Source organism: Rhipicephalus sanguineus, chromosome 7, assembly GCF_013339695.2.
Source record: "Rhipicephalus sanguineus isolate Rsan-2018 chromosome 7, BIME_Rsan_1.4, whole genome shotgun sequence".
Classification (NCBI taxonomy): Eukaryota; Metazoa; Arthropoda; class Arachnida; order Ixodida; family Ixodidae; genus Rhipicephalus; species Rhipicephalus sanguineus.
In genome coordinates, this window is record NC_051182.1 from 111,414,251 (window position 1) to 111,440,579 (window position 26,329).

General features: G+C 47.6%; 1 protein-coding gene across 1 annotated transcript; it reads right to left on the bottom strand.

Moving 5' to 3' along the window:
* Positions 1-10,571: 10,571 nt before the first annotated feature.
* LOC119399756 (sodium-dependent glucose transporter 1A) lies at positions 10,572-25,014 on the bottom strand. The gene is made up of 5 exons (XM_037666591.2): positions 24,823-25,014; positions 16,689-16,785; positions 13,512-13,638; positions 13,184-13,342; positions 10,572-11,822 (listed from the first exon to the last, which is right to left on the bottom strand). Exons 1-5 carry the CDS (start codon positions 24,906-24,908, stop codon positions 10,735-10,737), a joined length of 1,557 nt encoding a protein of 518 aa, XP_037522519.1. The 5' UTR covers positions 24,909-25,014; the 3' UTR covers positions 10,572-10,734.
* Between the last annotated feature and the right edge of the window lie 1,315 nt (positions 25,015-26,329).

Sequence of the window (26,329 nt, forward strand, 5' to 3'; positions counted from 1 at the left end):
TGTACGTCGACAACGACACCAGCAGTATTGTGCAGACGCTTGTAAGTGATTTTGCGTCCAGTGCGACGGGAAGCCAATCGTGGCTGTTGTTTTCAACGTGAACATTTTCTAGCGGAACCTTGGTTTCAGCTAAGTGGTATTGGTTCAAAACAGGAGAAATTTTTCGGCGCAGATTGAATGAGGACGAAGAAGACGCGAAATAAGGCGCCTCTCCTGTAGTTCTGTTTGTTCATCGTCCTTGTTTCTTCAGTTATAAATATGTTATTTTTGTTGTTCTCTGCATAGTGCGCGCTTCTCAGCAACCCGTATGCTTGTCACTACAAACGGCTGCTTCAGCTCGTTCTGTGATTTTTGGCTGGACCGCTGATGTTTATGGAAAGATGTGGTTGTGCATAAAACAGGAAGACTGCGGCTTAACGTGTGAAAATTACGAGGTGGTTTCGAGTATAGCTCCGTCCCCCTCAAGGCCACTACAAGCACCCCCCCCCCCCCCCCCCCCTCTGTCCTCGACCGGCTCGTTTCCTCTTCGCTTGAGCAGCGATCGTCGTCGGCTGCCCTCGCACACGATTTCACTCGCACGTAGATCATACGATGCACGGGGTGATGGTATCGCCTTTCGACTTTATATAGAACACCACGGCGACGGCAAACGCAGGAATGTCCATTCAAGTTCTGACGCAATAAAATGCTTTGTAGACATATCTCCAATGAAGCCCAATGAAGCACTATAGGCTCTCGATGTTGGTAGTGAGGCTTGATTACTACTAGCGTCTGGTCTTCCTCTGATCTTTGCGCTGCTTAACATGTTATATCACTTGTCGTCGAACGATGATGACGAAGCTATTTGTGGAACTCCTCCTCGCAGGGACAGGCGGTCAACTCCCTGAAAGAGCTGTCGCGCATGCGCATTTCTGCTGCCCTGTCACTCTCCGTGTCGATGTCGGCCTACGGCTACAACCTCAAGAACAGCGATCTTCCGGATGGCACTGGCGCGATGTTCCAAGAGGCCAATGAGAGCAGCGCGCTACCGTTTACGGAATACCGACACGTGAGTATGAACACTGGGACTTTTTTTTTAACACATAAGCTCTATATGGCTGGGTACTGGCGCATCGCATCCGCGGACAAAATTAACATAGAACAACGATTTTCGGCGTGCCGATTAACACGACTAATCCAGAGTTTTTGCGTCGACATGAATGTATATGGTTTCGTCGACATGGCAGAATGACGTCAACAACGTCACCTCAAGGACAAGACCACTTGCATAGCAAGCGAATGCCACGCCATTTTTGTACTTTTGGAACAATGGGGTTTCTTAGTACTACAGGACTTCATTTTGAGACCGCCGCTGATGAGAGAATATGCGTCATGCGCAAGAGAAACACCGGGATCTTTGGGTGTATGCCTCTTTATTTGCTAAATATAGGCAATAATGATAATATATGAATTCACTATAGCAGTATGCACAATACTAGACCTGCTATAGTCACAGCTTCGTTGGATTCAATCTTCAGGGTAGTGGAAGGTCCCTGAATTTTGGCAAACTGCACATCGAATATAGCGAGACCCTGCGGGGCACGGAATGAACCACAACTACAGAAAACGAGCATACGAATGCCCTAATACTTTCATTTTTAGCTTTATATTCATGAAAACGAAAAAAAAGAAATCACTATATGACAGACAATCATAATAATTGTTTTGGTTTAACGTCCCAAAACCACGATGTGATTATGAGAGACGCCGTAATGAAGGGCTCCGGAAATTTCAACCACCTGGGGTTCTTTAACGTGCACCTAAATCTAAGCACACGGGCGTCGAGCATTCTTGCCTCCATCGAAAATGCGGCCGCTTCGCCGGTATTCGATCCCGCGACCTGTGGGTCAGCAGCCGAGCACCATAACCACTAGACCACCGTGGCGGGTATATGCCAGACAATTCTGTGGTCCCTTGTGTTCTCTTCAATTTTCGGTTAAGCGTTGCTAAATCTGCTGAAATATATGCAATTTCTTACATAGCGGACGTAAAACTGTATGTTCTTCTAATATGTAACAAAGTAAGGTGACCACCTATCTGCCAGCAAAACGGGGGACACCCTGACCGGCGTATAGGAGGGTGTCGTAGACACAGCACGAAGTTAAGTTTTAACGTTAGGAGATCTGCTAGAGAGAAACTTTTTCTTCCAATATTTTTTTCATCTATGAAACGTGGAAGTACAGTAACTGATCAGGGTTGAAGTTCAAATCCATCCCTCTGTAAAAACAACACAATTTTTACGCCATTGTAACATGCTCAGAAATGAAGCAAAGTCATTACAACATAAAAAAAAAAAATCAGCGTTCGATTAAAACACCGATACCGTGATGGAACTACACCAAGCAGGGAGCACCATCAGTTTTCGCACCACCTGGAAACAGCAGGTTTTTGTGGCAATTTTTCGAGCAGCCATTTGAGAAATCTTAAAAAAAAAGAAAACACTTGAGGCGGCCTTAATGTTCGTATAAGCGTCTTTAATGGCGTTAGCCCGTAGGATTTTGTGAGCTTTTGGTTCACTTGGGTACACTTTAAAGTTGACCTGTGCTTCCCTCTGCGTGGTCTGCGCAATCAACTCCGACGCGGATCTCGGAGGCCACGTAGAAGGAAGCGCGTGGTTGAGACCTGCTCCGCCAGGTGCCACAACGGTCCCAGCTGTTCACAAGAAAAGAGTCTGCTATTTCAACGAACTCTTTCAATTGATTTTAATTGTTAAATTAATTATTCTGACAGTTATTGGCCCTCATATTAGCTAAACTTATTCTACGATATCATATGTATCCTATACAACTCTTAACTTGAACCATTAGCTCTTTTTATATGATTTTTTTTTACATTGGTGTCTCACACCATTCGAGCGAACGCTCAACTTCCAAATGGCTTCGGGCGAATCCCTGTGTGCTCCTTGAAAAACATATGTCGCTAGGTGCTGGCGCCATAAACAAAAAAAAAAAAAGGAAGTGGTCACGTTTTGTAGTTTCGCGAAAATTTTAATGCGAGAATGGGATGTTGCTTTAAGAATTGAACGTTTGTTTATTTCCCAGAATACAACATCTACTGAAACAGCTGACGTTTCGTTCTTTTCTCTCTCTCTCCTCCTCTGCAGAAAATCGTAACTATAGGCCACGTATCGCCGCATGTGGAGCTTCTGTTTTACTTCCCGAAAGTGTGGCTTCCTTCTTGCATGAAGTACGTTTAACCTTATTGCAGGTGTGCGGCTACCCAGGCGATTATTTCTACAGTAGGGAACGTTACAACTACACGTACCACTTCAGGTACAGATACCAAGACGGACGTATCTTGTTATGGGACACTGAGGGAAGCCTCCGCGAAAAGGTGAGTGAGTGAGTGAGTGAGTGAGTGAGTGAGTGAGTGAGTGAGTGAGTGAGTGAGTGAGTGAGTGAGTGAGTGAGTGAGTGAGTGAGTGAGTGAGTGAGTGAGTGAGTGAGTGAACAACTTTATTGAAACCAGCGGTTTGAGGCCTGAGCCTAGGCCGCGCCAGGGGTGGTAGAGAGCCTGTCTCCCCGCCGCCCCTCGTGCTCGCTGAATGGCCCATATGTACTATCCAGGGCTGGGCAAAGATACTTTGAAATTGTATCGCGATACGATACAAGATACTCAGGCAAAACGTATTGGAGATACAGATACAAGATACTGCCGCACTAATTGTATCCGATACGATACTTGGCAATTGTATCTTAAGATACTTCGATACATTTTCAAATTTGTTATTATAGATCCATACAATGTAGCAGCAAACGCCTATACACAAAGATGTCTCCTTGAAAATTTCTGAACTGTGACCTATTTAGTTTCACTTGCATGAAATGTCTGTTAGTATCTCAAAAGTTTTGCCCTTCTTGCTCAAAGTACATTAGTTTCCTTCCAAAACAACTTATTGGGGCTTGTTTTAGCTTGTTCACAAGACAATTCTTTATACACTTCGCTGACAGCGGTTCTTGCTTGTCATTTTTGTAATTGATGGGAGTTGCTGCTCAGCTTGCCGACCAGCTAGCGGGTTGCTATGTAATCACAATAACGTCAATATAAGAAGCCTTCGCACGACGGCGCAAATACCGGTGTGGACTTTTACCTTGTCCGTAAAAGACAGTTTGCACAATACCGTATATCCGGACAGGTGTACAGCAGCAACAACGCTAATAGCGACTTTTTTTCTTCCTGGCGGGGGGGGGGGGTGCAGGGGGGAGTGGCGCGGGGAACGCATGGTGTATACGGGGCTTGAGACCGTTCGCTAGCGGCCCGGCCGGCACACATGACCGTCTCCGTTCCAAGTGCTTTTGTTTTCTAAATAAGTATGGTGAGCTACACAGACATGACTGCTCTCAAGCGTTTCTTTCGTGAGGAACACGTGGTCACCATGTGCTGAAACATAACCGTGGAACAAAAACTCTATATTTCGATCCGCGTCCAGATTTCAGTCGTTATGTACATCCGTATCGTTGTTTCTGGAATCCGGACTCAAAATCCTCTTCAGAAATGACCCATATATGAGATATGTCAAAGGCCTCCTTTCAAATGGCAACGTCATTTTGTTCAAACTCTCTCCGACCCCACCACCTTCACTGTTCCCGGGCCTTTGGAGCTAAATTTCGTGACTGCGGCCCGCCGGCTAGCTGAGTTTGAGACCCCTGTTGTATATGTAGATGACGTAAACCTGCAATGAATTTCCATGTTCTACTTAGCTGCTGGCGTAAGGGATTCTTTGTTGATATACTCACTAACGTGCAATCTTTTAGCAATTTTTCTTGAACGAGAGAACATGTGCAACACAGAAATGTCTCAGACGTATTACGTAGCTACACGAAGCATCGCAGGACACCGCCGCTATTCGCGCTATTGCCGCTTATAGCTCCCTTTACGTAGCGATTAGTAATAAGAAAAACATTTAAGAAGGCCTAAAACCGGAAAACAAATATAAGTAAAATAGAGAGGTGGTTGTTTATCACACATTCACATTGAATGAGTACAGAAACACGATACAGACGGCGCCCTTAACAGCTATGATCACGAAGTATCGTCAACTAACCTGTTGAGACCAGGCCCGTAGCCAAAAATTTTTTCGGGGGGGGGGGGGGGGTGGCACTTGCTGAAAACCTTGACTATTTAAGAAAAACACCTATTTTCGTTATTTATTTTTGGTATAACCACCTACTTCGCCAAAATTTCGGGGGGGGGGGAGTGGCCCGGGCCACTCCCCCCCGCAGCCAAGCCGTTAGCCGCCCAGCCCCCCCGGCTAAGGGCTTGGTTGAGACAATGTGAAATTCAGTGCCTATGGAAAATTGCCTGAAACGGCTCGTTGGGACGCTCATGAGTAAAACGGAGCATTCATTAAAACAACGTTTCTCTAATACCCTTCCTAACATCTTTAAGATGGCTCTTCCATTTTTATAATGCAAACTCACTTTCGCTATTTTCTTAAGCGGTAAGTAGAATATTTTGTACTGTATACTAAAGGCACGCCCGCATAATAATATATTTGTTTTCAAAATCGCCTTGGCAACGTGTAAATGTGTAAACAGTAGTAGAAATAAAGCAGACAGTTAGAAGAATAAAGCAGCAATCTTTTTCTGGGAGCGCGTTACAAAAGACATACTGCAGTGACCAGACCGTAAAAAACAGTGCAGAGACCTAGGTAATGTATGTGACGCAAAATTACAGCTAAGAAAGCACTTGTGCCTTGTGCTAATAATCAAATTATGATTTCATAAATTCTTTGAATAAATGCAGATGGAAGTGAAAAATACCGTACGCCAAGATATTTTCTGTTAGGTAAACGCTTGCTCTATTAGATCTAGCATCAGTACCTGTGGTGCTAAAGTTGTTAGAATCTTATTTGCATATAAGTTAATTCATTGCATGCAAGTCAAACTTATATCCTCGAGATCTTTTAAATCGCTAATATGTAAAATCCACGCGACGCAAAGCAACCCCATTCTTGCACGCATCACATTTCGTTACGGATCAAGACGCAAAAGAATCTCCAATAACGACACTGTAACAACGTCAGAATTTGCGCGAGACGCCGCACGCAGTGTAGTACGCGGCGTAGGACAGTGGCTATGAGCAAGTGTAGCGGCATTGGAGCAACTAAAAAGAAAAGAAATCGAGAAAACAAAAGGTACGTGGGCTGGGCGTAGACGTCCGCGTGCTTGTCTTCCTGACCTACCCTCACTGGACGACTCTGGCGTAAAAATAACGTCTCTGCCCTTAGACTTATTCAGATCGCTTAGTGGCACCACCAGCTTGAGAAGCGGAGTTTGGCCAGCGATTAATGTTTCGCACGGCTGTGTTGCGATAGAAGTATCTTGTATCTTAAAATACACGATACATTATCGAATGTATCGGAAATACAGATACAGATACTCGTCTTTCGAGATGTATCGCGATACAGATACAAGATACCCAAAGTGTATCTAAGATAGTATCTAAGATACATGTATCTTCGATACTGCCCAGCACTGGTACTATCCATATGTGCTAATGTCCCATATATGCTATGGCCCATAGGTGCAGCCTTGCTGATCTGAGCTGATCAGCGCGGCTTTCCACCGTGCCCCAAGCTGTTCTGAGGAGACTGCATTTTCATCCTGTAAATGTGCGAATTCCCATAAAATGTGTTCTAGGTTGGCATGTTTTATGCTACATAGTTTATACGAGCGACTAGAGTTACCCTAAGTAACTCCTATAGATGAAGTCGAGGGTCCGACGAAATCTCGTGTTGTCGTGATGAAACATCAGCGAAAACTTTGAAAGACGCCGACTAATGTGCAAATATGTTTACGAATGCACCTCGCAGATGCAGAATGCAGAGGCTTCAGTTACGGGGAGGCCGGAGAGCGCTCGCCTCCCCCCTCCTCCTTAAATTCATCCAGAAGGGGGGATGGGGACTCCGGGCTGTGTACTTTAGCAGCTTTAATGAACGGCTGCACTTGTGTTCCTGACATGCACGATAATGCCACATTGTACCTTGCCAGCAAACTTCCTAGTTATGATCACAACAATGCCACATTTATCTTGTGCGTGACACTAAGTGTACAGATAGTCCGGTTTGACCCCCACCCCTCCTGGACGGCTGTGCACCCCCCCCTCCCACTCCCCCCCCCCCCCCCTTGGGCAAACGGGCAATCTTCCACCCTTTTTCAGCGGTATAGGCTTGACAGCTTAGTTTGCCAAGGTAACATTTTATTTATTTATTTACTTAGTTATTTATTCATTTTATTTTATTTCATAATACCCCTAAATGCCTTTGAAAGGGTATTCCATACGGGAACAGACGCATGAAGCAAATCGATGTTTGTTTACACAATGTTAGACAAGATTATACAAAATAACGAAATCGAGCTAAATGCACAAATAAAACAAAATACCAAATACATTGAGCAAACGAAAATTGGAGGAGATATATAGAAAATTGACCAAGAAAACAAATTAAGGGCACTAAGTTGCATTTGCAGATTAATTTCGCAGGTCTGCGCCAACCATGCCCGTTATTTTCCATTTTCTTGTTCCCAGATGTGTCGCCTCAAGCGGAACAACACCAAAGTCCCGTACAGCCTAGCAGCGTACGACCTGGACTGGGATGACGAGGAAGACACTTGTTCGTTCGCCAACTGGTTCGGCGCGTACAGCCGGGTGAAGATGGTGCGTGTGCTGAGCGAGTTCTTCAACTACGGCTTCGGCACGGCGGACGACGAGGCAGACTGCTTGGTGATCGGCGACGAGTTTTAGGCTTAGCTGCTAAGCCTTGCGAGGAACTCGTCTGCGGTACAGTCAATGGCAGCGAGCGCGACGCTCGCCTCTTCTGTGCGCAGAAAATCCACTCGAATCGTTCGTGCGCGCATTGATTACTTTGTTTCCTTTCATAGATATCGTGATGCCTTTGCACATATATATCTCCTGAAATGTCATGTTTTTTAAGGTTACTAAATTTGTTTTCCTGTTGTTAAAGCAATAGCTGCAGAGTCTAAGTACGCCCGCTTTTAAACGTCTTTTTTTTATTAATGTGAGAGCATTACGTTCTTTATTGTGCCACCTAACCGTTATCAGAAATTCGTGGCAGAAAAGCGGCACACGAATTGCGTCATATCATGCTGTGCACATGGTTGGCTCATTGAGGAAAAAAAAAAAGAAAACTAGGAGTGGGCAATACGTGATTCCGCTGGCATCGGCAAGCCAACTACCTCTGACGCTGCCCCTCCCGACCAGTGTGCGCGGTGCCTCCTGGGTAGGATTAGGCATCGCAGCGTCCGCAGCAGGCACAACCAAAACTAGCAGACCAATAGTAGCGCTTCCTGCTTGGCCTACTTGTCGCTTAAATTTCTTATGACTAAGCTTCATGATTGCCACGCGACGCCTGCATGCTTTTCCCTTCCTCCATTATTATTATTATTATTATTATTATTATTATTATTATTATTATTATTATTATTATTATTATTATTATTATTATTAGTCGATAATCTGCTCTGCAGTAAGGTGCGTCGGCATTTATACATGCGACATCGAACATTCCAGCCTTATCGCTGGTGGCCGCGTTAGTTCGAGAATGGACACAGCTGTTCGCGTTTCCACGCTCAGTCTTAACAGATGTTCCTAAAATAAAGTGGAACGTTCCGAGACATTCTGGCGCGGCTTACGCGAGGCAGTACACACACACACACACACACACACACACACACACACACACATATATATATATATATATATATATATATATATATATATATATATATATATATATATATATATATATATATATATATATATATATATATATATATATATATAAAGGGGGCGTGGTAACATAAAGCATAGAAGGAAAGGAGCGCGTGTGGTAATAAATTGGTTCCGGCAGATCGTGTCCATGGACGAAAGACGCTTTGGAATAATTATTTTCGGCGAAGCGATCAACTCGACTAATCCAGCGTTTTTTGCGTCGAAAAAAAAGTGGACACGGCGTAAAAGTAAACACGAAGGTGTACGATTTCGCCGATATGGCGGAATTAGGTGAAACTTTTTGCCTCATACACACGACCACTTGCTTAAGAAACGAACGTCATGCCATCTTTGTACTTTTGAAACAACAGGGTTTCTTACGTACCGCGGGATTCCATTTCGAGACCGCGGTTGACTGCCGGTAATGAGATAATATGCGTCATGCGCAAGAGAAACACCGGGACCCTTGTGTGTGTGTGTCTCTTTATTCGCTCAGTATAATCAACAGTGGTAATGTATAACACTCTACCAATATTCGCTATAACATACCACCGTAGTCAAAGCTTCGCTGGCTCCCATCTTCGCAGCAACGAAAAGGCTCTAAAATCTGCGTGCATGTGCACATTTTCTCACCATAAACACTCCTCCAGTGAGGCTGGAGCGTGGTAGTGTGTGGACTTCCTGGTTGTTCAGAGTCGAATCACGTGAAGTGAAACATGAACAAGGACGCGTGAAGAAAAGAAACTCACACACAGGCGCTTGTGTCTGTGCGTAATTCGTTTCCTGAGGCGCCCTTGTTCGTATTGCTTGTCACTTCATCTATGCGATGGTGTTCTCTGGCCCACACACTGTGGACATACATATATAGAACGAGAGAAAAAGTTGCGCATAAAAGATTGAGCGAGACAGAGGAAGGGACAAGACAGGTATGTTATGAGATAATCAGCAAGGGGCAAGAAGTTTCACGGAATTCAATATTCTCAACCACCAGCGAGTATACGTATAGCGTGAATGCACGAACGAAAATTGTGCGCATTTATTGCAAATAAAACCCTCGCAGTTCAACGAAAAGTCGTTCTCGTCTGGGGGATTAAACTCGGCTACGTAATTTTTTTTTTGAGCATCTATAGATTGCTGTTGTTACACTCCTTGTCGTTCTAGCCTCAAGGTGAAGCGAGTCGGTTAATTTATTTGTCGATATGGCGTGTTCGGCTGCTACTATAGTGTATAGCTGACGTAATTACAAAGTGGCTGACCACAGGTTTGGCGCCGCTTGCACAATAATCAGTTTAGTCCGGGCTTTGATTACCGACTAATATGAGTTCCCGCTGCGCAAATATTACGTATATATGCCGTTTTTTTTTTCCTATAAGATGCGTATTAAAAGCCGCCGCACATACGGTCGGGGCAGTATGTAAAACAAGGGGGGGGGGACGCGTTCATGTACGGGATTGTTTGTTTTTTTTTCGACCTCGGGGAATCAAAATCACTTTAGCACTTCACTAATTGTTCGTATATGCTGCCTCTGTATTACTTCAATAGCTCTTTTTCTTCCCCGTCCCCGGTGCAGAGTGGCAGGTCAGAGCAAACTCTCAGACCCATGGCACCTCTCTGCCTTTCTACAAATAAATCCATCTCTCTAGTGACGTACGTCCAAATTAGTCGCTCATATGGATGGAAGAACTTTATTGTTTGTCCGGCAGATTAACGGCCCGGGCTCAGGTCTCCCATGTCGGGACGTCAAGGCCTTGCCTCTCCGCCGCTTCACGGGCCTGTTGCCATATGCTATGAATATAGAAATGAATGAATGCGTATGGTGTTTAAAGGACGTTTCAGAGGCAAGTTTATACAACGTGTTCCAGTGCCCAAAGATGATATAAATGTTGGAATAGATACGCAAACATATGAACTTGATATGAATATCTGCAAGCATACAACGGAGACGCGTATCGAACAAAACGCTTAGATCAAGGGCGTGTCCCCCGTATTCTTCGAATCTGCAGCGATTTGAACGCTGGCGCGCGACCTTGAAGTGGCCCTCCTGGTCATGTAAGCGTACATGCCTAGAAATATGACCAAAGAGAGCAACACGGTGCCCAGGGACACGTAGAGGAAAGATGCGGGGTCGCGATCTATGAACTGTCCCACGAGAAGCGCCGGCGCTAGGTTTCCGATACTGCCAGTGACCACGACCACCGACATCATTTTGTTGCTGATGGTTATGTACTCCGCAGTCCAGGCGACGATCGCCGCCTTGACGGGCCCTTGGCCGAACCCAGTGATGGCGCTGCCGACCCAGAGCACGAGCGCGTTATCGGAGCACCACACGGTCATCACCGCCGCCGTAGTCAATAGGATACCGTGAGTGAAGATAAGCGTCAGCAGGGAAGATACCTTCAAGGCTACAATCGCCGCGACCAAGCGGCTCGCTGCGAAGAAAGTGAAGTACACAGCGGCGACGCGAGACGCGTCCGCTTTTGAGAAGCTGCTCTTGACCGCGAAGGTTGTCAGCATCTGAGACGTCGTGCATTCGAGCGCGACGTAGACGCATTCGTAGACGCTCAGCAGGGCCAACGAGATCCGGCTGTAGCGGACGTCGCCTTCCGGTTTTCCGTTCCGGACCGCTCCATTTCCGTCGCTCTTCGCTCCCCGCGCCGCCTGTCGCCTGAAATCGGACTTGTCGATGCAGTACATGAGAGTCATCGAGATAACGAGGAACAAATAGAAAGCGCTGACGATGGCGAACGCGTAGTACACAGTGCTCTGACCCGAGCCGTAGTAGTCGGGAGTCTCCGCGTCGGACGTCGAGACTTTGGAGGTATCGTTGCCGGTCGCGCTGGGTGACGGTTCGAAGTCGTAGCCGAGGTTGGACGCTTCGTACGGAAAGTGGGTCGAGTTGCCGGGGGCAACGGAGGAGGTGGTTCCGGGCGACAGAAACGGCCTGGCTATGAGAGGAGCCACCAGGGAACCGACGGCGAACGCGAAGTGGAAAATGTGAAGCGCCGGACTGCTGTCCTCCGGCCACATGTTGATGATCCAGACGTTGGACCCTGCGTCAAAATTTCATAAGTGTAAGCTTTAAAAATTTTTTTTTCTTACGGAATTGACACATGGGCCAATAGGCATAGGCTTGAGCAGGGTTTTCAATTAAGGGGGGCCATGTTTCACCGAAGATCCCCCTCCCCCGCCCCCCTCCCTCCCTCCGCGTTGGTCGAGTCCGGAAGAAAACAAGCTCCACCACAGATGCAAAAATGGAAATGAAACGATGACATGCTTGTCACAGGGGCCTAACTGCCATAGGAAGTAAACAGTTCAATTTGAATGCAACATCAGGTGTCCCTTATCGCCATTATCGTCAAAATACATGCGTAGCCATAACCCTGCGCATTAAAAAATGGCGCGAATGGTGCGACTGAGTAAAAGTATAGAGACCAAAATTGGCGCCCCCCCCCTCACTCCTCACCCCCCGTGAGCACGCTTATGCCAGTAGGTGCGACTTTAATAGTAATTTAAAGAACAATGCGACGGGGACAAGTGGTTTATGTGGTTAAACGCCCCAACACCCCTGGAGCTATGAGAGACACTGTCGTGGAGGGCTCTGGGTAGACTAGACTATAGGCTACTAAGTTGCGCTGAGATACATTGTGAAGCTAAGGTTAGTGCAGGTACGATGTAACACAAGCACAGCTCGAAACGCTGCTTCGTAGAATCCACCTTTCCTGCAGTTAATTGTCGTCCGCCCGCACTCGCGGTCGATGATTCTAGCAAACTTACGTTCAATTAACAACACGCGTCTTCTGCAATCAGTACTGAATGTATCGTGGACTGGGAGATCACGCGAGACGTTACATTCTTGGGTCGTTCGATCTCGAAGGCTGTGGTTGTCACAGGATACATAGCGCTAATGATAACACAACATAGATAATAAATATTGAGACATAAATTAGTGCATTATTCCCGTTCTTACACGTGGCTACCGAATAACAGAGCGAGCTGCGAGGACAAGATGAGAAGGTAATAAAACCATGCGCTGACTCGCAACTATAGTATAAGCATAGCTCAATTCTATATAAGACAGCGCATGCGCACGTCTCCTTCTTATCTTGTCCTTCTCCTTAGTTCGCGCTGTCATTCGTTCACCATGAACGATAACCAGCTAGCCCACCAACTAAAGGCAACAAAGCCCTCTACACGTATACTACACCATTCATGAAATTTAGGAGGCACATGCACGAGCAATGAACCTGGTCTCTAACGTGGTCGTGTCTGTCAGGTGGTGGCGTCTATCACTTGTGTACATCACGTGGTTGCGAAGACCGTACAATCGACAGAACCAGAGTATATTGCGCTCGATCGCGAGGTCATGAGCTGCAGCACAAAGTTTAGAGCCGAAGCACGCTGAAGGGCTCACCCGTGCCGAATGCTCCCAAGCTGAGACCCATGAAGAAGACCATGAAGTGAGCTACGAGCAGGACTTGGCACAGTGGAACCATCAGCACCGTGACGCTTGTCAACAACAGCATGAGGATGGACGTGATTTGAGTGTTGTAGGTGTCGTACAGCTTGCCTCCTAAGAAAACACCGCATACTAGATCTATATTGGACTGTATTGGACGCAGGATATCTCAAATGGACTGTAATGCATTTGAAATATCCTGCGCGCACTTCAAACAGTTGACGTAATAAACACAGTTGTGGTATGATAGCTTTGAGAAATATAAAAGTAATTTTGAGCTTACCTAGCAGAGATCCAAGCAGGCCTCCAACGCTGCGCGTAGTTATCAGGTGAGAAACATTAGAAATGTCGGCGCCGTAGATTTCACCCAAGTCGAGAAGTGCAACACCCGCAAGGGCTGTGATCAGACCCTGTAAGACAGCAAGACGTTCAGTTGCTTTCAGGCGTCACTAACTACAACGCTCTGGATCTACATTTCCACGTTAACATGTACTGAAGAACTTAAAAGAACATTGATAGCGATATTCGTATACAACCAAGATTTCCATAATATTCACGGATGTGGACACTTAGCTCTCGGTCAGTTGCGTGTCGGATACCGCTGAAGCATGGCTATATCATTGTTCTATTAATAATGCTTGCAAGCACATGAGACGCTTTGTTTTCGTGATATTCAAAACAAAATCTCATCATAACATTCGCGAAATTAAAGCGAAAGTCTCCCTCGTGTTTCACTCGGAAAAGCGTGACTCTGTGACGTCTAGTTCCATCTGTTGTGACAAGAGCAGAATTGTGGTCTGGCTAATCCATCACGTCAACAAAGCAGAAAAAAAATCTAAAACAAAGCTGCACGGCAGCAATGTTCATTAGGCCCATGAGGCTAAATAGCAGGTTAGTTCCGAACAAAATTGTTCAGGCGTTTTTTTTGTTTTTTTTTCGTGGCGCGAGCACTGAGCTATGTATACACTCTTGTTTATTGGGCAGCACTTCCGCCTCACCTACCGATTCCCGGTTTCGGTAGAAAACTTTGCGAAAAATAGAAGCATATAAAATTGGTGCCTGTAGTTAAGGTTCATGATAGTTAGGATATCAGGGTATAAGTTTACTTTAAAATAGTTTCCAGTATAGCTGATTCAGAAATAATTAGGAAAGAAAAGAAACACCAGGGGCTGCCATTTTCTCAGCCGAATCCCTGTATACAGACAGCCAGGACAACTTACAGTATACCAGCCCAACCCCCCAGTTGGCTAAAGCAAGGTCAGCCTTAGGTACTACGAGGTGAAGCATCCCGGATTTACATAGGAGCAAATGACTGGTAGGTCGTGACATCTATAACATCAGTTACCTCATGATTAACGATGCGGGTATGATCCATATGTATAAAGAAACAATGGAAAAAAGAAGAATAAAAATGGCGCAAAAATGAAAACATAAACATAAGTAATAAAAAATTAATAAAAACGAAGAAAAAAAAAAACACGTGCGGCTCGAGCCATACACGCATTCCGTACTCAATCAACACAAGATAACAAAGTCAAACATTAGGGTTGCTTCGAAATTACTTTCTTTTCAGGAAAGCAAATTTCATTCCTGAGAAATTCCTCAGTAATTGCCGTCGCTAGGGGAAATGGGGAGGGCGGGGGGGGGGTGTGCTTTGTGAACGTTGTACTAACGATAAGATTGAACGCTGGTCACAACATTTGCGGCGCGTGAACACCCTACACGCAAGCTCTCGAATCGTCAATCTAATGCCTCTTTTCAGAATTTGAATCATTTTCGATCATAAAATTCTCACGTTCAGTTGCTGCTGACGTGTGATGTATTTTTTGACGAAACACAACGGTGCAATTTTCCTGAATCCCAGCTGATTCATGACTGAGCGCAATGACAACTCCACTTCTCGAAACGTTGGCGATAATGATAATTTGTGGGGTTTAAGGTCCCAAAACCACGATATGATTATGAGAGACGCCACAGTGGAGGGCTCCGGAAATTTTGACCACCTGGGGTTATCTGAGCACACGGGCCTCTATAGCATTTTGATTCCATCAAAATGCGGCCGCTATACCAGGATTCGATCCCGCGACCTTTGGGTCAGCATTCGAGCACCATAACCACTAGACCACCGTGGCGGGTCGAAACGCTGACGAAGACAAGTCCACTTGTCGAAACGTGGGCTTCAGCTGCATTCCCTGTTCACCTATTTCAGCGAAGTTGTATTCTTCTCGTTACACAAGATACACATAAAAATTTGCTTCGTGCAGAAAGTCCAAGGGCGAGCGGTGGAACGGGCCTTGAATCGAGCGATAAATGTCGGGTGGTCGGCCAGGCCTGAGGCCTGTTACACGAAGGTAGCAAATGCACTTTGCGGCACTGTTTAGCCAGCCACATCGCAACATCTGCTCTCAACATGTCCCGGCCTATCCACACTTGGAAAAACCTGCCCTTGCTGACCTTCATAGCTCAAATGTCATCAACTGTTATACTCTAAGCGACTGGACGGTTACAAGAGTGGCCTCCTGCCGAGCGGAAAGCCATCACGACAGCCTGCTGTTCTACCTGTTGAAATATGAAGCAGCCTACCTAATATTGCAAAATTAATAAATGGTCTAGTGGGTATGTATCAGGCGGGCCAATTACATTCTCCGAGTATTAAGGCGTATCTCCCAGAGTCACCACCACAACTGTATAAGCGCTACAAGAAGACAGTTAGTTGTTTCCAAGGAGGTTAAAAAACTCCTTGGTTGTTTCATGTGTACCCGTCTTTTGTAGCTGTTTCCATGATCAATCTAATGTAGGTACCTCCATAAAGCTACACAGGGAGAGCTATTAATAATTACTAATACATAAATTAATATAATTACTTAATTTACTAATTTGCTTATATGTTCATAAGCGCATTTTTGCTCTCAGCTTATTTAAAATGAGAATGACGCTTTTGCATGACGAGTGTTCTTGTGCAAGATGGTGCAGCTTCAGCTTTCTTCAATGCGCCAATACTCTTTGGAGATTTTTCACGCAGTTTGTGCTTATTTTGTTTTCTTTAGTTATGTTGCAACTGACCTCATATACGGGTTTGGTGTGTTATATTGCCTACGAGGTCGAAAGCTTTTTTTTTTTCTTTTTTTCATTTTTCATGTATAAACCCGCAACATGTGGTCCACAATTTTCCATAGTTGCCGAAGACTTCACTTTAACGTCTAACACGCGATACACGATGTGGACTGAGGCAAAATTCCCTGCAGATGGATTTGATATCGCACCAATAATTTTGGCTCCGTCAAATACATTAGCATTGCCATTGTCTGGATATCCCGAAGGCTTTGATGCCCCTGGTTCAATTTAACACAATGAACGAGCTTCCATGCTCGTTCCGTTCTTCGCCTCTATTTACATTATAAACTGAACTGGAAGAGACATTTACTGTAATTCTTGTGACGACAAACAATGAAATACTCACCATTCCCAGGTTTCCGAGACTCACGTTGCATGTTCGGCCCAAATTGAGCCACAGTCGAACGCGAGGGGTGAAATTCTTCTCCGAAGCACTGCTGCCCCTTCGGGGGAAAAAAATAAAAAAAAAATAAGAACATGTGGCGACATCTACCTCCCGCATCTTGCCTAATCATACGCCGTGCTTCTGGGCCAGTGTGAAATAATCGTCATCAGCGTGATTACTACATACAGGGTGTTGGGGTCGAACTTCGTACGTTCGCCGAATACCTCCATATTGTTACCCGCCCCGCGGCCGGCGTGCCTGCACCAACACGGAGGCGGTGGTACCGGATGGTGGAACGACGACTGTCTGCTGGTCACAAAGGACGCGAAGACCCACGTCTCCCAAAGGGGTCAATTATGGTGCCTTACGGGAGACCGTGGCCTAGCCGGGCTACAGGGACGGAAGGTACACTTGCGCCTTCGCTGTGACAGCCAAAGGCGGCGGCAATGATGCACGGCCAATTGTATTGATGGCCCGTCAGCCCAGCATGGCAAGTACGTGCCCGGAGGTGCTTTCCTACGACCCGTCAACGCATGAGGCCGAACATTCCGGAAACCGGGTTGAAAGGGAGCTGAGCAGCGGCGGCGAATCGACGAGTGGGCGAGAGGCGGTGGTTCCTGCGAGGAGGTGGCGAGGAGGAATCCGGGCCTGGTGTTTTCAGCGGCAGCCGACCGGGAGACAAGGAGAGAGTTACTCCTGCTTTCCGATTGGACTGTAAGAGTGTTTGAATGGGGAGACAGGGAATAAAAGCAGGGGTGCAGTGACAGGAGGGGGAGAAGAGAAACGAATAAACGTCTCTATCCAGATGATGTCGGAGCGGTCGTTTCCTCAAGGTGCCAGCAGATGAAAAGTTCTCGTCTTCAGCTTCCTTGGCGGCAGCAGCAAATGTCGCGCAACCAGCGAGGCGAGTAGAACAAACAAGAAGAACTTAACTGGCGCAGTCGAGCAGGATCTGCATGGCTGAACTGAGGAGGACAGCGGGGAGCGACATCGGCCGAGACTGACGACAACCACCTTCAACTGACTACCGCGCTGCGGGACCAACGAAGCAAGGCTAGTCCACCGGATTCCGAGGAGGAAGAGCGCACCGCAAGGCTACTTCAGGCGGGTACCTCTTGATTTTCTGTTGGGCGCAGGCGATGATAAAGCATTACAACTTGCGAAACAGAGAAAGGGACAACTCGGAAATGAACGGGGACGGGGCAGGAAACTTGCAGGCGTTGGGAGTCGCCGACAGCGGCACGGGGGGTCAGTGGTAGTGGCACGTCAGATACGGCGTCGGAACAGCAGCTAGCGCTGCTACAGCTTCAACTGAAAATTGCTGAGGCGGAAACGGAGAAGCAGCGCTTGATGCTGGAAAGCCAGCGGTTACGAGCCCGTGATCGGGCGGAGTCCAACGAGGGCGATGACAGCCTATCGCTCGGCGGAAGGTTGGAGGAAGACAGGCGACTAAAATTCGCAAGTTTGTTAAAGGGTGTACTGGCACCAATGCCGAACCAAGAGGCACTTGCGCCAATGTGGTTCGAGGACGTTGAGGCAACGCTCGAGTCGTATGAAGTTCCGAGCGAATGGTGGGCCGGGCTAGTTTTGCCACAGTTAAGCGAAAGGGCGCGTGGGCTGCTGTGCAGGCTGACAGCAGAGGAGCGAAAAGCTTACGTTAAGCTTAAGTCAAGCATTTTGGAGGGTCTCAGGCTTTCGGCGGCGGAGTACAAGAGGCTATTTGAGGGATCGAAAAAGGGAGAAAAGGAATCCTGGGATCAGTTTGCCGTGCGCCTTGAGAATTATTTCGACTATTATGTCCAAAGTTCAAAGGTAGGCACGTTCGAGGAACTCAAGCAGCTAGTGGTCGCGGATCGCTTGAAAGAATGTTTGAGCCCGGAAGCGAGAGCGCACGTCGTTTGTAATCAACAGGAGGCCTTTTTGCTACCCAGTGGTGTGGCTAGGCTCGCGGAGAGATTCGAGGAGAGTGAAAAGTGCAAGGTAGCACAAAAGCAGGCGAATGTCGAGGAATGGCAAAAGAAAGCTAAAACATCTGTAGATACACCCACGGACGGAAAGTGGAAAAGGCGATGTTTTGAGTGCAAGGGAACCGACCACATTGCCAGGAATTGCCCCAATAAGGGCTTAGGTGCAAGGCAAGGCACTAGGCCAGCAGGACGACAACAAAACGGTCCAGTGGTCGCGAGAGTGACGGCTTCTGCATTCGGGTTAGGAATAGCAACGACAGACAGGTTGTCGCAGTGTAAAGAGCAGAAACAACCCTCACTAGAAACTGTAACACTTGAGAGCTCAGGTAGGTCATTAAACGCCGTGGTAGACTCAGGAGCAGAAGTGAGCGTCATTAGAAAGGCAGTGGTACCTCAGTACAACGGTACAGGTTCGCAGATAAAGTTGACGGGAGCGTTCGGGCAACAGGTGACCGCTGAGTTGGCTTACGTGCCGCTCATAGCTACTGAAGGAAATCCTTACGTGATGCCCGAGGCGGTGCAGTCTGCCGTGCTTTGTGCAATCACAGATAAGCTGCTAGACGGCACGGACGCGCTGATCACGCCCAACGATTACGCACAACTTCTCGAGGAAAGGGTTAAACGTGACATAGTGTCAGACGAGTGTTCAGCAGTCGAGGAGACCGAAGCCATGGTAGAGCTGTCAGAGGAGGCATGCGAGGAGCAACGGGCGATTGTGGGCGTCATAACCGCAGAGAGCAACAGCGAAGGTTCCGAGCCGGTCAAAAGCAAACGACAGGAGTTTCGTGAGGCTCAGGAAGCAGACCCGGCTTTGCGAGACGCTTGGGCGCAGGCAAAGGCCGGAACGCATGGTATGCTTGTTCAGGACGAGCTATTATATCATCAGGAACACCTCGCGGGTCGCATGTGCAAACAGCTAGTGCTACCATCGCACAGGCACAAAGAAGTGCTGAAAATGGCTCACGATTCACCATGGGCAGGTCATTTAGGAGAGCGGAAAACACTACAACGGGTGAAAAGCTCATTTTACTGGCCGCAGATGTCGCGAGACGTAAAGGAGTACTGTAGATCGTGTCATGGATGTCAGGTGAAATCTCCGACGAGGCAGATAGATAGGGTACCGATAACGCCACTGGCCAGGCCCAGCGCGCCGTTTCAGACAGTAAACATGGACTGCATCGGTCCTATGGAACCCCCTTCGGCTAGAGGTCACCGCTATGCTCTTTGTGTCGTAGACTTACATACCAGATGGCCAGAAGTGGTATGCCTCCGTTCACTAACGGCAAAGGCTGCATGTGACGCGCTACTGCAGATATTTTCTCAACATGGGGTGCCAGAGACAATTTGCTCAGATCAGGGCACCAACTTTACGTCAAGGTTGACACAGGAGATGTTGCAAAGACTGGGGGCAACACCGAGGTTTTCCACACCTGATCACCCGCAAAGCAACGGCTTAGTGGAGCGCTGGAACGGCACATTCAAAAGAATGCTTTCTCACGTTGTCAGTGAACACGGGCGCGAGTGGGATAGGATGATCCCGTTTTTGCTATGGGCATATCGTGAGGTTCCGGACGCGACCACAGGGCGGTCACCGTTCGAGCTCATGTACGGGCGGGTGCCGAACGGGCCCCTATCTATTCTCAAAAGGACTTGGTCAGGAGACTGGGAAGTTCCGGAATCACTGGGTATGCCAGCAGCGGAATATCTTGCGAAGCTCCGAAGTAGGTTGGAAGAAGCTAGCGAAGGAGCCGCCCGTCAAAGTGAAGTCAGTCAGAAGGAGTACGTAGGACGCTATAACTTGAGGGCCACAGACAAACAGTTTGTCACAGGGGACCAAGTATTATGGCTCGAGAAGGAAGGAGAGGGGAAGCTAGTGGCAAAATGGAAGGGACCGATGACTGTAGTCGGAAAACTGCGACCGTACAGTTATTTAGTTGAGCTCGATGACGGTTCACGCAGAACCATTCACGCTAACAAGCTTCGCGCATATCACACCCGAGTAACTGCAGTAGGAGTGATATTCGAGGGCGATCAGGAATTTGGAGAGGTTCCGGTCCCACCATGCGGGCTAGAGGCGCAGGCGACGCTGCAGCCTGACGAAATAGCACATCTTGAGCCCACACAGAGAGAACAGCTGCGAGACTTAATCGCGAGGCATCCGAGGGTATTCGCAAACAAACCCGGCACCTGCAAAGTGGGAACACACAAAATACAAATCAAAGCAGGAGAGCAACCGAGACGTGCATACCCCTACAGGGTGCCGGTGGCGCTGGTGCACGAGGTAGAGAGGCAGGTAAATGAGCTCCAGCAGTGGGGATTGATATACCCGGTTGAAAGTCCGCACGCGTATCCACTGGTCTGCGTATCAAAGAAGGATGGTGGCATCCGCATCTGTTGCGATTACAGGAGACTGAACGAAATAACAGAGACAGACGCATTTCCCATGAGCGTGGCGACTGATCTGTTATACCAGGTAGCGAAAGCCAAGTACATAACTCTGCTAGACATGTTCAGGGGTTACTGGCAAATACCTCTCGACGAGGACGCGCAGGTTTGTACTGCTTTTGCCACTCCCTCAGGCCAGTACGCATGGAAAGTGATGCCCTTTGGGTTAAAGAATGCCGCCAGCACCTATCAGAGGGTCATCAATGGTGTACTGGCCCCACATAGACATTACGCTTGCACTTACATTGACGATGTAGCGATATACTCTGAGAACTGGAACGAGCACCTGGAACAATTGGACAAGGTGCTTGCGTCTCTGGCGAAGGCAGGGTTGACGCTAAACGTAAGCAAATGTCGGTTTGCACAACAAGAAGTGAAATTCTTGGGGCATATTGTGGGATCAGGCAGGCACGGGGCCGATCCAGAGAAGGTTCGGGCGATAAAGGAGATCCCGGCTCCCGAAACGAAGGGACAACTTCGGAGTTTCTTAGGGCTAGCCAACTATTATAGGGACTACGTGCCCGAGTACTCTAAAGTCGTTATGCCTCTGACCAACCTAACTGGCCGACGTATTCCGCAGAAATTACCTTGGAATACAGAGGCGCAGGAAGCTTTTGACAAGGTGAAAAACTGTCTAGTGCAGGCGTCGGCGTTGCAAGCCCCAGATCCGAGGAAAGAATTTATCCTCGCCACAGATGCGTCCGATTACGCGGTTGGTGCGTGCCTGGCACAGCAGGATCTGGAGGGCAAGGAGCGCCCTATCGCTTTTCTGAGCAAGAAGCTTAGCCCGACTCAGACCCGATGGGCCACCATAGAAAAGGAAGCTTATGCAATCATTTGGGCACTGGGGAAGTTGGACGCTTGGCTTTTTGGCGCTAAAATCAAGGTGATTACCGATCACAACCCACTCAAATTTCTGACTATAACCACTCCGCAGAGCGCGAGGCTGAAACGCTGGGCGTTGGCGTTACAGAAGTATAACCTGGAAATTGAACACAAAAAGGGGTGTCTAAACGCTAATGCTGACGCGATGTCGCGGTTGGTGACTCCTAACGATGATGCATAAAAGGGACAGCGAGTTAAGGGGGGTACATGCTTTGTCAGCGCGTGCGCTGGGCAGAGTCAATGAGGTACGAGTGACAGTGGTGCCTCACGTGTCGAGTCAGTGAACATGTGTGAATATGCGGTTGTGTGTGTGTCGCATGTCATAGATACAGTGCAACACAGTTGGAGGGGAGGTGTTGGGGTCGAACTTCGTACGTTCGCCGAATACCTCCATATTGTTACCCGCCCCGCGGCCGGCGTGCCTGCGCCAACACGGAGGCGGTGGTACCGGATGGTGGAACGACGACTGTCTGCTGGTCACAAAGGACGCGAAGACCCACGTCTCCCGAAGGGGTCAATTATGGTGCCTTACGGGAGACCGTGGCCTAGCCGGGCTACAGGGACGGAAGGTACACTTGCGCCTTCGCTGTGACAGCCAAAGGCGGCGGCAATGATGCACGGCCAATTGTATTGATGGCCCGTCAGCCCAGCATGGCAAGTACGTGCCCGGAGGTGCTTTCCTACGACCCGTCAACGCATGAGGCCGAACATTCCGGAAACCGGGTTGAAAGGGAGCTGAGCAGCGGCGGCGAATCGACGAGTGGGCGAGAGGCGGTGGTTCCTGCGAGGAGGTGGCGAGGAGGAATCCGGGCCTGGTGTTTTCAGCGGCAGCCGACCGGGAGACAAGGAGAGAGTTACTCCTGCTTTCCGATTGGACTGTAAGAGTGTTTGAATGGGGAGACAGGGAATAAAAGCAGGGGTGCAGTGACAGGAGGGGGAGAAGAGAAACGAATAAACGTCTCTATCCAGATGATGTCGGAGCGGTCGTTTCCTCAAGGTGCCAGCAGATGAAAAGTTCTCGTCTTCAGCTTCCTTGGCGGCAGCAGCAAATGTCGCGCAACCAGCGAGGCGAGTAGAACAAACAAGAAGAACCTAACTCAGGGTTTTATGTTTCTGTGGGTAAATCATCTCAATGCACATATCTTTTTCCCCGCATCTAAGAGCGGTGGGACGCAGCTCTGCGCAGTCCGACATTAGAGGGACCTCAATAATGTTATGTCGTCTATCATACATCTAATGGCATAACTTAAAAACAAACGCGATGATTATTTTTCAATCAGTGTTTATGTCTGACTGGTAATTCATATGTGCGTATGCAGGTGATCGGCTCTCAGTCAGGGTTTACGCCGATCCCAAGAAGCAACTATATACGTCTTCTAGTTGTCTGAAATAAATACCTTCCAACAACACGCAACGGCCGTCTTAGCTCAGGCCTATAGGTGTGGGTTTTCTTATCAGGCCCATAACGCATGCGCTTTCTTGTCACCCTATGTTATGCAATCTCATCGTGGACAGTAAACGCGGAAACATCGTAGGACACGAGACTCGCAGCACTCTGGTGGCGTGATGATGTCGCAATACTAATAATATAAGCCAGGAGCAAGAGGTTTATTCATGACCACCGTAAGTTGACTCACCCGTTGTGTTGGCCTAATTGATATGGCGTTACGCTGCTAAAGAAAAGGACGTAGGTTCGATTACCAGCCACAGCGAATGAATTTTGATTGAGGCGAAATGCAAGCATACACCCGCGTGCTCAGATTTAAGCGCACAGAAACGAACTCTGGGTGCATGGTCATACCCAATCCGTGGTATTCTATGCACTACTACACGCCTCACAATCATATTATCTTTCTGGCGCGTAAAACACTAGAGCGTACGCTATAAATTAACTGCGCATACGAAGAGTTTATGGCGGCCGCATTTGGGAAACGCAGCATGTCAAACTCATAAAAAATACACTTCTTGCGCTAGATTGCGAAACATAGCAATTAGAAGTGGAACGCAAATTAATAGCCATACGCAGACGAATTGTACAGGACGAGTTTAACTACAAATTTATCTAGTAGTGAAATTTTTGCAGTTCCCGAAATTTTTGCAGTTCGCATGCGTACACACGCAAAACTACCGCTGACTGAACGAGTTGGTGCATCATGCCTGATCCTGTCGCCTCTCTTTTACCATCCTTTCTTATGTGTTCTTCTCCTTTATGCTCATGATGACGTAAGCAGGACAGGAGTATTCACGCGCACATAAAAACACGCGAACAAACATTAAAAAAGGGTGGATAGATCCCCCCGCCCGCGAGGAAAACTTTCGGCTTCGACGTCACACTACGATCTGCGCAAGACAAGGGGCACACGATACAGCCATCGTGTAAGTGCCACTCAACGGACCAAATTTCAATTGCATATCTGTGATGTGGGAGGTGGGTAGATGAGATTAAGAAGTTTGTAGGTATAACGTGGCAGCAGAAAGCACAGGACCGGGTTGATTGGCGGAACATGGGAGAGGCCTTGGCCCTGCTGTGGGCGCAGACAGGCTGATGATGATGATGATGATCTGTGATGCGCCCCTGGCATGGGGAGTATACATGCGGAGTCTGTATGTACTCCCCATGCAAAACAGGCTGCCTGCATGCGTGTTTTGTCAGCGGTATAGCTTCGCTTGCGTTCACGGCATTCACTTGCATTTACTTGCATTCGCAAGACAATCAGGCTTTAATGCGCCATTGCTTTCTGTATATTACTTTTATCTATTCGGGTAACAGTTATTAGAAGAAAAGGTTTCAAGCTCACCTGCTGTCATTTTCGCTCCGCAGCTTGTGATAACGTATATTTTTGAAGGGGTTAAGCTGCGCACTCTTGATCATAGTCCCACGCATGCTATAGAGACGCTGCTTCTTCTTTTTTTTTTCTTTCTCTCTTCCTAAACCCCCAAAACGTCCACGCAACTCTCTACGACGCGGTGATGCGCTAGCCCGCGGAATGGCCACTATACGGGATCGGTGGATCGCAAACGCTCGGTCCGGAAATATTCAGCACGGCTTGAAATTGCTTCGCAACCGAAGCCAGCTGCAGTCGTTAAAAAAACATTCCGCGCGCAGCGTTTCATTCTCGACAGACTACGCGCGGCAGGGTGCATTTGGTATAACGTTATTTAGGGCACAACACTCTACGAGCCGCTACGGTATGACGGAAAGTAAAATGACAGCTCGACAGGCACTCGAGCATTTTTAAGCGAAACTTTTTATAACTCAGCAGATTTCAGGGCGGCATCGTGTGCGCAAAACCCGGCGAGAGTACGGAAATGCGGCCCTCACATGTGCAGAAATGCGCCGGTCACATACGTATATATTTGTACGCGCCGTTTTCCAATAACTGATCCTCTCTCGACCGTGGGTTTGTCGGCTATCGGCCGTTTGTGATATGGCAATCTGATCTTTTATCGAGATGCCTTATTTTACGTCGCCACATTTCATTGCTGACTAGATATGAACGCAAGGCCGTCGTAGTTGCCTGTAGCAACTGAAGTGTTGCGCCGCTAAGCACGTAGATGGAGGTCCGATTCCCGGCATGGAGGAAGGCATCATTTGTGAGGGAGCTATGCGCAATGCGGTATAAATAAATAAATAAATAAATAAATAAATAAATAAATAAATAAATAAATAAATAGATAAATAAATAAATAAATAAATAAATAAATAAATAAATAAATAAATAAATAAATAAATAAATAAAAGTAGTAGGTTAGGCACGCGCACAACAAACTTCGCTTGCTTCCATTTTCCCTATAGGAAAAAAAAACTCATAATCTTTTTTTTCCTTTTCCTCTACATAGCCATCCACGCAGTCAGTGCCACATCAGGCTCCGACGACACGACGCTAATAATGGTTGTCTAATTTCGCTTTAGATTTTGCGCGTTCAAGCAATTTTTGGGAGGGGTTGAATGAGGAAGCTGATGGCTCAAAAGTGCTTCGACAGGGCATACTTGCTATGACACGTCTGAAGTTGAGAATCCCGTCGGTGTCGAAATGAGAAAGAAATCGGTGCTGTTTTTTCCCAGTTATGATGCCCGCGAAATACAAAAGAAAGTACCACGTGACACGCCTTCTTGAGCGCCTATATGCGCGCCGTGACTGTATAGCGCTCCCTAACGTTCCGCGTACAAACGACACACTTCCCTCGCGACGGTTCATGACAGCGATAAGCAGACGCAGTGGTTATCGCTTGTGTTTCACGTATGTGGCGGGGTTTTGCTCTGCATGGTCGGTACAGAGGGGACACTTGCGAAGGCACGGAAAA